We start from the raw sequence: 17,277 nt of genomic DNA on the forward strand, positions 1-17,277 counted from the left end.
ATATATATATATATATATATATATATACCATTTGTGGACTCTATAACTTTCCAACAGACTAAATAATATACACTGATCTGGGTTATTTTCACCAAAGAAATGTAGCAGAATACATGTTAGCCTAAATGTATGAAGAAAAATTATTTATTTAAAACATTTTATAACAAACCAAGAAAGACTAGTTTTTTTTTTTATTATTATTTGTTTGGCATTTTTTTATTTATTTAGCAAAAATGGTGGTTTAATACAACCAAAAGAAAGCTCTATTTGTGTGAAAAAAAATGATAAAGACTTCATATGGGTACAGCGTTGCATGACCTTGCAGTTGTCATTTAAAATGCAACAGCGCTGAAAGCTGTTCATTCACATTTGTCCTCTGACCATTCACCAACCCATATGCATTACTGTTTAGATCCTGGATAATGTAAGTGTTATTTTCAACAATACTCCCTTCCACCTACTCATTTTGAAACTGAGATACACTTCAAATCTGCTGCATCTCAGTATGTGAATCTAAACTAACTGATATATATATATATATATATATATATATATATATATATATATATATATATATATATATATATATATATATATATATATATATATATATACAGTATATATATATATATATATATATATATATATATATATATATATATATATATATATATATATATATATATATATATATATATATATATATACATATAGTGTTACCTCTACCATATTTAAAGTGACATTCCCCAATTTTTGTTGATTGGAAATCACTTGAGAGTTGCTGGCAGTGCATAGACATTTGTAACTGCTAAATACACAACTTGTGTCTGCTTTGACCAATCCGACCCTAGTGATCCACAGGTTAAGTGCCTGTCCCACTACTCCCCAGCGAAGTTTGGTGGATAATATGCAGTGATGCTTTTTACCTTTAACCTTGGCTATTCACTCAACGCCTAAATTTGCTCTATAAAGAAAGAAACTCCATTTTCCTATTGTCTAATGCTCCCTGAAGAAGATTAAAAAAGTACATTTCAAAACGCGTTGGGTGTTCATCACTTGAATTTTCTGCTTGGCAATCTCATATGGAAATTTGAGTATACTGTAAATCAACTAAGAATTCTGTAATAACTATTTTAATATCATGTAATGTGCTTCTTGTATCTATAATTTTTGTAATAACAATAAAGATTTTGTATAATTTTTATAGAACCTACTCTAAGTCACAATTTACTGTGCAAATATAGTTGTTGCCTTTAAAGAGGAAGTAAACCCTCTCTAAAAAAAATATTAAAATAAACACCCTGCAAGACAAAGGCATAATGAGCTAGTATGCATCGTATACTAGCTCATTCTGAATTACTTACCTGAGATCGAAGATCAATAATAGAAGGTCAATAATAACTGCTGCTTCTTTATTGTAATTTACTGATCTCAATCATTGCTATATACCTTAATAAATAAAAAAGTGAGGTTATTAATACCTAATATCCTAATATGTCTGAAGTTCTTAAAACAATGGTGATATTGTTACAGATACAGAACATGATGTTTGAAGAGCCATCACATGCAAATAATATAGTTTTCATATTTGGTTTATGCAAAAGAAATTTTTTTTTACAAAAATCTTTATGAACAAATATGTAAAATATTATGAGATTAAGAGAACAGAAAATATAAAAAATTGTTTGAAGCTGATTGATGCAGCTTAAAATGAGGACAAATGCAAATGAAATGCAACTAGGAACAAGCAGCATTTACCCATTAACACAGGCCCTTACTAAGGCAGATAGAGAAGAAGGGGTCTGTTGTGTGCCAATCTGCTCCATGTTACAGTATCTGCTGTGAATCTGGTGTGTGGCATAAGGCAGCTACTATATTCTATTGAGGTATGCTCTGTGTGGTTGTATCACTGTGGTGGTTATTATGTGTCCTAATGGTAGGTGACCAAATTAAATGTTAGGGGGTTCTCATGAGAGAATGAGAGGCATGATGGGGATTTGCATTGATGCATTGTGGGGGTGTTCTGACCAGGCACCCCTGTAAAACTGCTGCACACTTTGTATCACATATACAGTATTTCACAAACGTGCGTACACCCCTCACATTTTTGTAAATATTTTATATCTTTTCATGTGACAACACTGAAGAAATGACACCTTGCTACAATGTAAAATAGTGAGTGTACAGCTTGTATAACAGTGTAAATTTGCTGTCCCCTCAAAATAACTCAACACGCAGCCATTTATGTCTAAACCGCTGGCAAAAAAGTGAGTGCACCCCTAAGTGAAAATGTCCAAATTAGGCCCAAAATTTCAATATTTTTTATTTTCCAGCGCTGCCTTAACCCTCTTGGGCATGGAGTTCACCAGAGCTTCACATGTTGCCACTGGAGTCCTCTGTTACTCCTCCATGACGACATCACGGAGCTGGTGGATGTTAGAGACCTTGCACTCCTCCACCTTCCTTATAAGGATGCCACACAGATACTCAATAGGGTTTAGGTCTGGAGACATGCTTGGCCAGTCCATCCCCTTTACCCTCAGCTTCTTTAGCAAGAAAGTGGTCATCTTGGAGGTCTGCTTGTGGTCGTTATCATATTAGAATATTGCCCTGCGGCCCAGTCTCCGAAGGAAGGGGATCATGCTCTGCTTCAGTATGGCACAGTACATGTTGGCATTCATGGTTCCCTCAATAAACTGTAGCTCCACAGTGCCGGCAGCACTCATGCAGCCCCAGACCATGAAACTCCCACCACCATGCTTGACTGTAAGCAAGACACACTTGTCTTTGTACTCCTCACCTAGTTGTTGACACACACGCTTGACACCTTCTGAACCAAATACGTTTATCTTGGTCTTATCAGACCACAGAACATGGTTCCAGTAATCCATGTCCTTGGTCTGCTTGTCTTCAGCAAACTGTTTGCAGGCTTTCTTGTGCATCATCTTTAGAAGAGGCTTTCTTCTGGGATGATAGCCATGCAGACCAATTTGATGCAGTGTGCGGCTTATGGTCTGACCACTGACAGTCTGACCCCCCCACCCATTCAACCTCTGCAGAAATGCTGGCAGCACTCATACGTCTATTTCCCAAAGACAACCTCTGGATAGGACGCTGAGCACGTGCACTCAACTTCTTCGGTCGACTATGGCGAGGCCTGTTCTAAGTGGAACCTGTCCTGTTAAATCACTGTATGGTCTTAGCCACTGTGCTGCAGCTCAGTTTTAGGGTCTTGGCAATCTTCTTATAGCCTCAGCCTCCGCCATTATGAAAAGCAGCAATTATTTTTTTTAGATCCTAAGAGAGTTCTTTGCCATGAGGTGCCATGTTGAACTTCCAGTGATCAGTATGAGAGAATGAGAGGGATAACACCAATTTTAACACACCTGCTCCCCATTCACACCCGAGACCTTGTAACACTAAAGAGCCACATTGCTAATTGGGCCCAATTTGGAAATTTTCACTTATAGGTGTACTCACTGTTGTTGCCAGCGGTTTTAGACATTAATGGCTGTGTGTTGAGTTATTTTGAGGGGACAGAAAATTGCGCCAAGAGTTTGTGCAGCGCTTTACAAAATTAGGGCAGACAGGACAGTTACAATGCAGTTTAATACAGGAGGAATCTCTCTGTAGTGCCCAGCAGTAAGTCTGTATCATGCATGATGATGTCCTCTAACCTCATCGTATGCATTTTGTCATTCCAACATTTTCAGCCTTTTGTCAGTGTGTGTTGGAAGAGACATCGAGTAGATAGGGAGAGTTGCTGCTGTTAAGAACTGCTATAATTACAGTCACTCAGTGTGCATTAGAGAGATCTGGACCTGATAGGATTAGACCACAGAGTGCTTGGAGGAAGAGATAGTGGCTGCTATACTACCACCATAAAGGACGGATACTGAACATTTTTATATTTACAGTCAGTTATATGCACAACAGTGTGTTGGAGACTTGGAGCAGATAGGGAGAGATCACACAGTAAATGCAGGCAGAGATAGAGGTTGCAATTCTATACGGTTCTGCTGAAAAGCGTATAGAACTAACACGTTACAGCAAATTGGAGTGTGGCGGACTTCACAGTGTGTACCCATGTGTCCACTGTGCATTGAAGTGTAGGGCTACATATTGTTATATACCCCCTCCTGCATTCACAGTGCATAAACACAACAGTCCTTTCTAGGACTATCTCTTTAGTTTCTTTGTCTGCAACAATTTGATTTGCTGTTTAGCTGCTGGGTCTATCCTTGCAGTTTTTTTTTTTTTTTGTGTTTTATAATTTTTTTACATTTTCATATTTATTTTTATTCTTTCAGTTGAGATTAAATCCTCAAAAAAAGCTTGGGGTTTAATGTTTTTGAGTTGAGGTTTATTATTTTAAGGTTGGGGTTTCGTACTTTAGGTTTGATTTTTTTTGAGGGAGGAATATTTTATTTTAAAATAACTTTGTCAGGGTAATTTTTTTCAGGGCTAGCATTGTCAACTTCTGACACAAGCAGGCTGCAATTTGTTTGCAGAAAACTACAGCATTCCTGTACACTACAGTTTAGTACACCAAATCACCACATTGTCCAGTGTGCCAAAGTGACAAATTATTAACCCCCGTACTGTTGTAACTACTAATAAAATTAGGCAATCCCCTATACATGCAGTCCCTGTTACAAACATCCAACTTACATATGACTCAGGCCTCGTACACACGACCGAGTTTCTCGGCTAAAACCAGCAAGAAATTTGCTGGTATTTTTTTTGCAGAGGAAACCGGTCGTGTGTACACTTTTCGACGAGGAAACTGTTGAGGATCTCGTCGAGCCAAAAAGAGAGCATGTCTTCTTTTTCCTCGACGGGAATGGGGAAATTTGGCTCGCCGAGATCCTCGACAGCCTAACAAGGAACTCGACGAGCAAAACGATGTGTTTTGCCCGTCGAGTTTCTCGGTCGTGTGTACGAGGCTTCATACTTACAAATGGAGGGAGACAACAGGAAGTGAGAGGAAATCTACCCCTAGGAAGGGAAACTCACTCCTGTAAGAATTATTATGAGAAAAAGGGGTCTCCTTTTTTCCATGACAACCCGAAATTTTCAGAATCCAATTGCCCCAGGCCCTATATACTCTGTGAACAGCAGTATACAGGTGGTCCCCGGGTTACAAACAATATAGGGACTGTAGGTTTGTTCTTATGGAAAATCTGTTTGTAATTTTGAACTGGTACATTTTAAAGTGTAGCTCCAGCCAAAAAATCTATTTTTAACCACTTAAGCCCCAGACTAAAATGCAGCTAAAGGACCAGGCCCCTTTTTGCAAATCAGGACTGCGTCGCTTTAACTGACAATTGCGCGGTTGTGCGACGTGGCTCCCAAACAAAATTGGCGTCCTTTTTTCCCCACAAATAGAGCTTTCTTTTGGTGGTATTTTATCACCTCTGCGGTTTTTATTTTTTGCGCTATAAACAAAAATAGAGCGACAATTTTGAAAAAAATTCTATATTTTTTACTTTTTTCTATAATAAATATCCCCCCCAAAAATATAAAAAATATTTGTTTTTTCTCAGGTTAGGCCGATACGTATTCTTCTACCTATTTTTGGTAAAAAATAAAATTATAGCGTTTACAAAAAAGGGCATAGTTTTATTGCATTTTTATAAATACATTTTTTTTTTACTACTAATGGCGGCGATCAGCGATTTTTTTCGTGACTGCGACATTATGGCGGACACTTCGGACAATTTTGACACATTTTTGGGACCATTGTCATTTTCACTGCAAAAAATGCATTTAAAATGCATTGTTTATTGTGAAAATGACAATTGCCGTTTGGGAGTTAACCGCAGGGGGCGCTGATGGGGTTATGTGTGACCTGAAGTGTGTTTACAACTGTAGGGGGGTGTGGCTGTAGGTGTGACGTCATCGATTGTGTCCCCCTATAAAAGGGATGACACGATTGATGCTGCCGCCACAGTGAAGAACGGGGAAGCCGTGTTTACACATGGCTCTCCCCGTTCTTCAGCTCCGGGGGCCGATCGCGAGACTCCAGCGGTGATCGGGTCCGCAATCGGGTCCACTGCTACTTCTTGCAAATGAAAAGGAAATAACGCTGCCAGCAAAGAAACCTCATTTCTAGGTAGTGAGATATTCAATAAATCATATTTAGTTAAATTTACCTTAAAATTACTTAAGTATCCAAATAAATTGATTTCCTTTAAAACAAGGGGATACTAATCCTTGGTGAGGTTATGTAAAGTGAAACGTCATCTGCATAAAATGAGGTTTTAGAATCTATTTCATTAATAGTAATACCATGTATAGAGGGATTATTGCGTATAGCTGTTGCTAGATGTTCTATTGTAATCACATAAAGTAGTGGGGATAACGGACACCCCTGACGGGTACTGTTATTAATCTCAAATATATTGGAAAGGGTGCCATTTGTTCGAACTTGAGCAGAAGGAATTGTATATAACGCCATAATTTTATTTATCAAATTAAGCCCCATACCAATCTGGCAAAGTAAGTGAAATAGAAATCTCCAATTTAAACGGAAGAAAGCCTTTTCGGCATCGATTGAAAGCGGGCACGCCGGGATTTGTAGTTTCTGTGCCAGGGAGATTAGTGAGAGTCTTGCTAGTGTTATCTCGAATCTCTCTAGCCCTCACAAAGCCAGTTTGATCTGTATGAATCATTTGAGGCAATAGAGGTTGAAGCCTATTAGCCATAAGTTTAGTATAAAGCTTTATATCTATTTGGATTTGTTTCATCTTTACCCGGTTTCAAAATAACAGAAATATTAGCCTTCAATGTTTCCGGCGGAAACTGCTGAAAGGTTGAGATTGAATTAAATGAATACAAACGAAATGAAGACAGATCTACTGCAAAGATTTTATAAAACCGACTAGAAAATTCATCTGGCCCTGGTGCTTTACTGATCTTAGTAGTTTTACATTTAGCAGTTCCTCAGGGGTAAAATAGTCCTCTAAGGAAGAGCTAGTGGCCAAGTCAAGACTTGGCAAAGCTGTTTCTTCCATATATGAAATAAAAAAATTTCCATCTCAGTGTAAGGGTAATCCGTTTTAGAATTGGTTTGTGAGATGTTATATAGTGAAGAGTAATAGTTACAGAAAGTCTCTACAATAGCTGAATTAGTATACACCAATCCTTTACCAGGGGCAAATAGTTTCAAAACAGATAATGATGAGGATTTAGAATGGAGACAGTGTGCCAGAAAGGAGCCACTCTTATTACTATATTCATAAGACATTCTCAAAGTTTTATCTCAAGCTCTTAACCTGCCTAGCGGTATTCCCGAGTCGGGCTCGGGGTGAATTTTACATACCAAAAGCCAGACTCGGGATCGCATTGCAGGATCAGGGGAAGTTACTTACCTTGTCCCTTGATCCTGCAAAGTGTCTCCGCTGTGTGTGCGAAAAAATCTAACTGGCTATATAGTCAATTCCCAAAACAAAAATTCTTGTTCTCATTTACCATTTGTGTATTTTTATTGTTCTGCTTCTGCATGAGCAGCACTGTTAGTACAGGTGTATTACAAGGAATGTTCAACCCACATTAAGAATGTCCGAATAACTACAGCTAACTGCTAAGTAAATGCTAAAATGTAAAGTGATGACTGGATATATTTAGTGATTTCATCAACATTTTAAAATGAACTCCTGACTTTTAATTAGTTTTACATTAATCCTAAACTACACATATTAATTATAATATCAGCACATAACTCATAATGCTTTTTCTTTACACCAGAATCTGAAAAGACAATCCGCAAAGTACAAATCAGATAACAACTATACCACCAAGGCTGCAGAAAGTGCTGAGAACTTCAAGAAGAATCGCTATAAAGACATCTTTCCATGTGAGTAGGACATCTGTTACCCCATGGATATAGTGCCAACACTATCAACATACTTGTGTGTAGTGACCTTTTCATAAAACTTGGAATGATTAAATCAATATATGCTGTATGTGTTTTACTGTAGACTTATCTTTAATATTTTGCAATGCATGCAAGGTAATCCTCTTTAATTTCCATATCTATAGTTCTTTATATCACAGCAATTTATGGTGTACTCATACTGTTGTGTTAAATTCTGGGTTACTGCACTGTCTGCATGCATGCTTTATTCACATATACCCTTTCTTATATAAAACATTTGTGAGCATGAATACATCTAACGTGATGGTGATTCTATGATTCAGTACAGTGAGGGTGAAAGAAACAAATAGTCTAAATCATTGTTATTGCTGAGCTTCAAGAAGCCATAGACCCAACTGCCATTTTTAGCTCTGTAACCACAGTTACTATTTGACCTAATCATAATTTTTCAAACCCCAAAAAGATGCATAATTTTCCTATATTAGGACCACTTTGCCACACAATAAAGTGTCATTATATACAGAGTATGAAAAAAAACTATCATTACTGTAAAGTAGAAGGCTTTTTTCCCCCCAAATACTAAATTGGAGGTGAGATTAGTAGAAGCACCTGTATTGAAACCAGATGCCTATACATTATGGGCCAGATCCACGTACAGCGGCACATCTCTCCGCCGGGCGCAGCGTATCTAAGATACACTACGCCGCCGTAACTTTTTCAAATCCTCAAAGAATTTGCGCCATAAGTTACGGCGGCGTAGTGTATCTTTGTCGGCGTAATGGCGCGGCATTCAAATCTGTGTGATGGGGGCGTGTTTTATGTAAATACGTCGTGACCCGACGTAAACAAAGTTTTTTTTAACTGTGCATGCACCGTCCGTGGGGGTATCCCAGTGCGCATGATCCAAATTAACCCGGAACAAGCCAATGCTCACGACTGTGACGTCATTCTACGCAAATCCTTATTCGCGAACGACTTACGCAAACGACGTAAAAAATTCAAAATGCGAGGCGGGAACGACGGCCATACTTAACATTGAGTACGCCACCATATAGCAGGTTTAACTATACGCTGGAAAAAGCCGAACGCAAACGACGTAAAAAAATGCGCCGGCCAGACGTACGTTCGTGGATCGCCGTAACTAGCTAATTTGCATACTGGACGCGGAATTCGACGGAAATGGCACCTAGCGGCCGCCGAAAAATTGCATCTAAGATCCGATGGCGTACTAAGACGTACGCCTGTCGGATCAATCCGAGATGCCGTCGTATCTTGTTTTGTAGATACAAAACAAAGGTACAATGCGCAAAATTTGAAATTACGCGGCGTATCAAGAGATACGCCGGCGTAATTCTTTTGTGGATCTGCCCCTATCTGTTCAAAAGGTAGGTGATTTTTTATCATGCAGCAATTAAAAAAACACCAGCAAAGCATTTCATGCCACTGAAATGGCCGCTTCCTTAGCATAGATGTGTAGAAGATAAAAACAAAATGAGGTAAAATAAAGTATATCAACAATATATAATATAATAATATAAATAATAATAATGTTTAAGATGATTTTTTTTTTATAATTGTTTAATATTACAACCTAAATGAATAAATACTATTATGTGAAAAAAATAAAAATAGTTATGATTATTATATTTTAACTTACGGGACATATTTTTTATTTGTATCTATATGTTAAGCACATGGTTTACAGGCTATGTAATTATTCAGATCGTGCAGTTGTGATATGATGGTGCAGGTTCCATGGTCACAGGTAAGCAACTGGAAGAGGAGATGTAGTCGAGAGCCAAACCAGGGACATACATGGGTAAACAGCCTATATACAAGACAAGATCTAAAGCCTAACTGGTAGGGTGACCACATGTCCCGGATTGCCCGGGACAGTCCTGCATTTTGCAGGTCTGTCCCGGGCACATTCATTCTAGGACAATACAGTGTCCCGGAATGAAACTGATACTGCCATCCCTCGGGACAATCTGATGCCCTCAAAAAAGGCCGCCACATCACCGCTTTACTCACAGTACTTGTCCTGGCCGGGAATGTCTGGAGGAGCACAATCCCGCACAATCCCGCCCCCTGCTTGTGATTGGAGAAATCATAAATCCCACCTCTTGTGTCCAATCACTGTGCTGTGATTCGTTACAGCAGAAGCTGATTTTTGGGAAAAGAAGGTGTCCCTGAATGGTAGTTTGGAAATGTGGTCACCCTACTAACTGGGGTCATACATAGGTGATCAGACAGAATGGTGGTTAAAGCAGAGTTCCGGCCACAATTTCACTTTTTAAATATAAATACCCCTGTAATACACAAGCTTAATGTATTCTAGTAAAGTTAGTCTGTAAACTAAGGTCCGTTTTGTTAGGTTGTTACAGCATTTAGACACTTTATAAAATAGAAATAGACCGTGGCCATCTTAAGTGTGGGCATCATGAAGCCAGACTGTATGACTTCCTGGATTTCAGCCTTGCAGATCTCGCACATGCTCAGTGCTGCACAAGCAATGTAATAGTTTTCAGATCAGGTTTCAGCACCTGTACTGTCCAAGTCACATGATTCTTCGAGACTGGGGAGTGCACAGACTCCTGGAAAGTTTTTGTTTAAATAGGGTACATGGTGAGGCGGCGTCGGGGATGGCGTGCACGTGCACGTGAGGACGTGGCGCGCTTGTAGGTGGGGGGAGTGAAGATCCATGGGATTGCCTGGCTGAAGGGACGGATCGCGCTGACTGAAGGGAGGAGACGGCAGACGGCAGCCTCACGCTATACGCTGACCACCGCGCCGAAAATTGAAGGACCCGCACGGATAACATCGCGCCGTGCTGGGGGGGTGGAGAGCCTGCTTCATTCACTGCCTGTCACGCCGCGACGGAGGCTCACCGGAACAGTCGGCAGTCGGCGAGGAGCGGGGACAGGCGGCTTGAAGGAGGAAGCAGGGTCACGTAGCAGGAGAACGGAGCCTGCCGCGCCCACATAGAGGAACATCTCCATCTCCGTCATAGGAAAGCTATAAGGTCAGCTTGGTGAAACCCCCCGTACAAAGGACTGGAAGAACCGAGGTAAGGTAGGGGGAATCTCCTGATGGAGAGGCAAAGGTGGGGCTGAACGTACTGCCAATCTGCTAGAGAAAGAGGTAACAGGTCTGACACTCCTTCATTGATTACCCACTCATTTAAAAGAAAGGGGGTCTAAATGGCGCTCTAGGAGGTGATGATTTACTTGAGACTGTATCAGTGAAGGAGCGTGCACACGAGAATAAGCATATAATGTCTGCAATATACTGTGTGAGGAACCTGTGAAAAACTGTTGAGAGAGGAACCGGACCATGGTCAAGGGTTAAAGAGGGACCAACAAAAACTGCAACCTCTCAGTTAAACTAATACATGCAAAAGACGCAAGCTATAAAACACATAAGGTATCTCATACAGTGTACTAACGTATAAAGGCTTTTTATACAGTGAATTTAAAACTGACCCTTGGGCCATTGAACCCAGAACTCTGTACAAACCCTTGAGAACGGTATGACATCCCATTGACTGTAGTACGGTCATGCACACGCACGTGGAAAGGCCAAGAGACAATTAAGATCAAACAGTGACAGGGTATCAGTACAAGGGGGGGATAGTGAACAAGGGCAGATCTGGAGGTGAGAAACACTAACAGACAGGGTCTCCAGCAAAAAGCATAGAGTACTTGAAATACATGGCGAGAGGACTCAAGGGACAAGACTTGTACTGCAGTGAAGGGGGCAAAAGGAGAGGACCTATGAAATCAACCTATTAAAGATAAGGACACAACACATCCCTCCCGTATAAAGGTTAAAGGGAAAAAAGGGAACACCTCAAAACCCCCTGTCCTACCCCGTCCGGTATACCATACTGGTTTGTACCCCTATACTGAGTCTGGTGTCAAATTGTTGGAAACAAGAGGTCAAGCTGGGGAAGAGAATTAGAAGGAGGGAGACTAACATGAGCAGAATGACGAGTAGATCAACAAAAGGGGGACCCCCAACTACTCCATGTAACATAACAGCAACAAGCTCAATAAGGCCATTTGTGACCAGAGGGGAAAGCCCGCGTACCTCCGGTTCCCAGGGATTAACAAAGCAACAACAAGTGAATAAAGTAAAAAAGACCGAAAATAAAAAACCCCAGAGTGATACTTCCAGGGAAACATCTATAGAGGAAGGACCTACAGGGAGTACAGGGAGTGGACTGGAGAGCAGCAGGATGGATGATCGAAGCGTAGACACTCAATCCCCCTCCAAGGGAGAAATGGCAGAGATGCTGTTAAAACTGGAAAATGCGATAAAAGGCGAAATACAGAACCTGCGGACGGATTTAGGCCATATGTTATCCAGAATAGAGGCAGTAGAGGAACAGATAGAGAAACAGGCACAAGAAGCAAATACATTCAGAGCCCAGATGGACCAGATCCAACTACAACAAAGACATATTCTCTATAAATTAGAGGATCAGGAAAACAGAAATCGGAGACAAAATTTAAGGATAAGGTCCATACCAGAGAGAAGGGGTGAGGACCTCAGGATAATAACGCAGAAGATATTTAATCCAATATTGGAAAGAACTGTAGAGAACCCAGTCGGGATTGAAAGGGTCCATCGAGTAGGAAATCCGAAAAGAGCGACCTCAGAGCGATCAAGAGATGTCATAATAAGGTTCCGATTCTATGAAGAAAAAGAGGCAATTTGGAAGAAGCTGAGGGGCCAATCCCCGATAGTGTTTGAAGGGATGGACCTGCAGATATTCACCGACGTGGCCCCAGAAACTTTGGCAAGGAGATGGTTGTTAAAACCGCTCCTAAAACAGATGATGGACTCGAATATCAAGTATAATTGGGGTTTCCCTGCCTGCCTAATTGGAACAAAAGATGGGAGATCTGCGACATTGAGATTTCCTGAGGACCTGAATGAATTCTGTAGGAAACTGGAGATCCGGGTCCCTGACATACCGGGTTGGGAGTAGGGGGCAGGGGAGGGGGGGGAGTGGAGAATGGAAGCTCCGCCCCCCCCTTGTTCCATACCCCTCTCTCTCTCAATTTTTTTTTTTATCTTAGCCGCCCCTTTGTGGGCCCTTTTTGAGGCCCCCGGTTTTCTTTCTGTGCTTGTTTTTCTTTTTTTGTTTCTTCTTTCCTTCTGACCTCTTTTTGTTTCTTGGCCTTCCTTCTGTTCCTTGGCTGGGCCCTGTGCCCCCCCCCTACCCCGGGGTGGAGAAACCGGGATGGGGGGAAGATCCCAGACCCCACCCGGAGCAATCTGAACCAGGGCATGGAAAATGGTTCAGAGGTCTTAAATAGGCCAAATTGGGAGGGCGGGAGGGAGGGGAGGGGGGAGGGAGGGAAGAGGGGGGGGGGGGGGGGGGAGGGAGGGGAGGGGAGGGGGGAGAGGGAGGGGAGGGAGGGGGGGAAGATATCCTATCTCACCAAAACAATCGGAAGAAACTGTAACCAACAACCAAGATGCCGGTAATTAAATGCCTATCTTATAACGTAAAAGGCCTCAATAGTCCATCAAAGAGACATAAGGTACTAAAGGAACTAAAGAGGTATAGGTCAGATGTTGTCCTTTTACAAGAAACCCATCTTACATTAGGATCAAACATAAAGCTATATTCCCCTGACTTCCCCATATGGTACTATGGCGACACCATCTCTAAAAGGGCCAGAGGGGTAGCAATTGGGATAGCGAAGGGGATTAGGTTTGTGTTAACAGACCGATTGACAGACCCAGAAGGGAGATTCCTCTTTTTAAGGGGAAAATTAGAGGAGGAGGAATATACTCTTGTAAACATATATGCACCGAATACCTCCCCGATGAAATACCTCCAGGGAATCCTGGGGAAATTAAAAGATTTCAGGAGGGGAAAGATAATATTGGGAGGAGATTTAAATTTCTGTATGGACACAAAGGTCGATAAAACACACCAAACATTAGAGACTCAAGAAAGGCAATTAAGAAAGGTAAAAGGTAGTCTACATAGAAGCCAATTAGTAGACACATGGAGGATCTTTAACCCAAGCAAACGAGATTATACATTTTATTCTCACGTACATGAGAGTTACTCCCGGATCGATCACATTTTCATTGAGCATAGAATGCTAGATGCGGTGGTCGAGACAAAAATAGAGACCATGACGATTTCCGACCATGCTCCAATCAGTATATCCATAAATATTATAGGCAATCAAAGGACCTATCCAAATTGGAGACTAAATGAGAAACTACTAATAGAAGAGAAAAGTTTAATGAGGGTCAAAAAAGAATTAGAGGAATATTTTAAGATAAACAAGACAGATGATATTTCGGCAGCAACATTATGGGATGCCCATAAGGCGGTGATTAGAGGGGTGTTAATCTCCGAAGGGGCAAGGAGGAAAAAAGAAATGAACAGTAAGAAGGAAAAATTAGTAGATGAGATCTTCAATTTGGAACTAACACATAAGAAAAATGGTAAACAACGAGATATTTATCTAGATCTAGTTAACAAGCGGAACGAACTTAAAGAACTTATTGATCGGGAAACAAGAAGGGAATTTAACTTGGTGGCAAGGGAGAGATATAGGTGGGGAAATAAAACAAGCAAACATCTGGCTCGGATGGTACAAAAAAAGAAATCAAGGAACTATATAGACAAAATTAAAAACGAAAAAGGAGAGGTCTTGCACACAACAAAAGATATTGCTGAAACATTTAGATTATATTATGAAAAATTATACTCAGTAGAACAAAAAAACTGGCAAAAAGGGGAGAAAGACAAAAAAATCTCAGCATTTTTAGAAGAAGCAAGGTTACCAAAAGTCAGTCAAATAGACGCAGAGGGGATGGACAGGCAAATAACGGAAAACGAAATTAAAGTAGCATTATCAAGCTCTGCCTCAGGTAAAAGTCCGGGACCAGACGGCTTTACAGTAATGTATTACAAAAAATTTAAAGAGATACTTCTGCCAAGGCTATGCCAGTACTATAATGGGCTTGGAAAGGAGTACGAACTAAGTAAAGAGGCATCAGAGGCAACTATCACCGTTATCCCTAAGGAAGGAAAGGACATCGGAAACTGTTCAGGATACCGGCCGATATCTCTGCTCAATACAGATTTAAAACTGTTTGCAAAGGTATTGGCCGGGAGAGTTAAACAGGAAATGGCGAGATTGGTGTACCCGGATCAGACAGGTTTTGTCCAGGGAAGAGAGGGGAGAGACAATGGGGTTAGAACACTGTTAATCCTCCGGAAAATGAAGGCGGTGGGATCCCCAGGTCTACTTCTGTCGATAGACGCAGAAAAAGCGTTTGACAGGGTAGACTGGGGACTCATGTTGCTCACCCTGAAGGAAATGGGGTTTGGACAGAGGATGATGGAGTGGATTGGCACTCTCTACAGGTCCCCCACGGCCAAAATAAAAATAAATGGAAGTCTCTCTCAAACTTTCTTAATGAGAAATGGTACAAGGCAAGGGTGCCCTCTATCGCCATTACTGTTCGTGCTCACATTGGAACCCCTGCTGGCTAGGATCAGAAACTCTCAAAAAATAAAAGGGGTTAAAATAGGAGAGGAAGAACATAAACTTGCAGCCTTTGCAGACGACGTCCTATTCTATTTAATGGAACCCAAAACATCAATCCCAAACCTTCTAAACCTTTGCAGCGAATACGGAGAAATCTCAAACTTTAAATTAAACATCACAAAAACGGAGATTATGAGTATAAATATAAGCAAGATAGAAGAACAACACCTGAAAATGAAGTACAAATTTGCTTGGGTTAAAGAACTCAAATACCTAGGAATACTGCTAGCAAAATCGACTAGGGAGATGTATACGATAAATTTTATCCCTTTATTAAATGAAATTAAGACAGAAACAAAAAGGGTGGAAAATAGGGCAATATCATGGATAGGACGAATTAATTACTGCAAAATGGTCATTTTGCCAAAAATTTTATATAAGTTCCAGATGATCCCCATTGCCCTCCCCGGGACATTGTTCTCGGCCCTTAGAAAATTAATAATGAATTATATTTGGAGAAATAAGAAGCACAGGATAGCACTTCAGACCCTAAAACAGCCAAAAAAAAAGGGTGGATTAGCGGTCCCCGATGTTAAGAGATACTATGAGGCGGTGATATTAACAAGAGTGGTGGAGTGGGCCAGGGCTAGTAAAGAAAAAAGGTGGGTTAGTGTAGAAAATGAATTGTCACAGGCAAGGTTAGATAAGATAATTTGGAACCCTCCACAATTTAGGACAATAGATAAAAACGCACACGAGATAACTAAAAATGCACTTAAAGTTTGGGACACGGTCTATAAAAAAATTGTGAAAGAGTACAATTCACCCCTTATATCACTAAAGAATAATGATTATTTTGCACCAGGTAAAACACAAGTGGGGGGAAATTGGATTAAAATGGACACTATACAATTAAGGGATATAATGAAGGAAGGGCACATTTTAACACTACAGGAGTTGAAATTAAAAAACTCCCTCCTGGAAATTAATGAATGGAGATATCGGCAATTAAACCATTTTATCCAAGATCTTCCACACCCGTTGAGGTCGGGAGATCAGTTATTGGAATTGGAAAAAATATGCTCTACAAAAAATGCCAGAGGATCTATCTCGGGACTATATAAGATGTTACTGAAGATGGAAGAGCAGAACATACCCCCATTCATTAAAAAATGGGAAAGGGAACTAGGGACACATCAGGATAGGACCACAATAGAGAAAATGCTGACCCTGACACACTCCTCCGCGGTGGATAGCCGCACAGCAGAGATGTGTTTTAAATGCATAGCCGGATGGTATATGACACCAGACAAATTAAAAAAGTTTAAAGAGGGACAGACTGGAGAGTGCTGGAGGGGATGCGGTTTACCAGGAAATATGGCACACCTGTGGTGGGGATGCCCTAAGATAAGGAGGTACTGGGAAAAAATATTGGCTTGTGTCGAAGAGATTACAAAGAAAAAGATAAAGATGGACCCTTGGGTTGTTCTGTTCCACGGGGGGGAAGAAGGCATTAAAAGTTATAAAAAATCGCTAGTACCACACCTATTGAATGCTGCCAAAAGATTAATTCCAAGGGGCTGGCAAGAGGTGGAATGCCCATCGATCTGGCAATGGATCGACGCGGTGGAAGAAACGTATAAAATGGAGGAACTGCAGGAGGACATGGAGGGTAATAACATATTACAAAATATGAAATGGGAAAACTGGAGAACTTTTAAGAAATCGTGGAGTTACGCGGAAAAATTAAGAGAAGGCACTTAAGGCCATTTTTGAAAAATCAGAGAGAAGTAGAGGTATAAGGAGATTGTTTTGGTGTGATGGGAGGGGGGGGGGGGGGAGGGACGGGTAAGAGGAAGGGAAGTATTA

General features: G+C 40.7%; 1 protein-coding gene across 1 annotated transcript in view; it reads left to right on the forward strand.

The window, feature by feature from the left end:
• Positions 1-17,277, forward strand: part of PTPN22 (protein tyrosine phosphatase non-receptor type 22) — a 186,639-nt gene that overhangs the window by 64,145 nt on the left and 105,217 nt on the right. Inside the window, exon 2 of the mRNA XM_040337464.1 lies at positions 7,750-7,858. Within this exon, the coding sequence (XP_040193398.1) occupies positions 7,750-7,858 (109 nt within the window). The remainder of the gene's footprint in view (positions 1-7,749; positions 7,859-17,277) is intronic.

The sequence above is a fragment of the Rana temporaria genome, chromosome 2, assembly GCF_905171775.1.
Source record: "Rana temporaria chromosome 2, aRanTem1.1, whole genome shotgun sequence".
Classification (NCBI taxonomy): domain Eukaryota; kingdom Metazoa; phylum Chordata; class Amphibia; order Anura; family Ranidae; genus Rana; species Rana temporaria.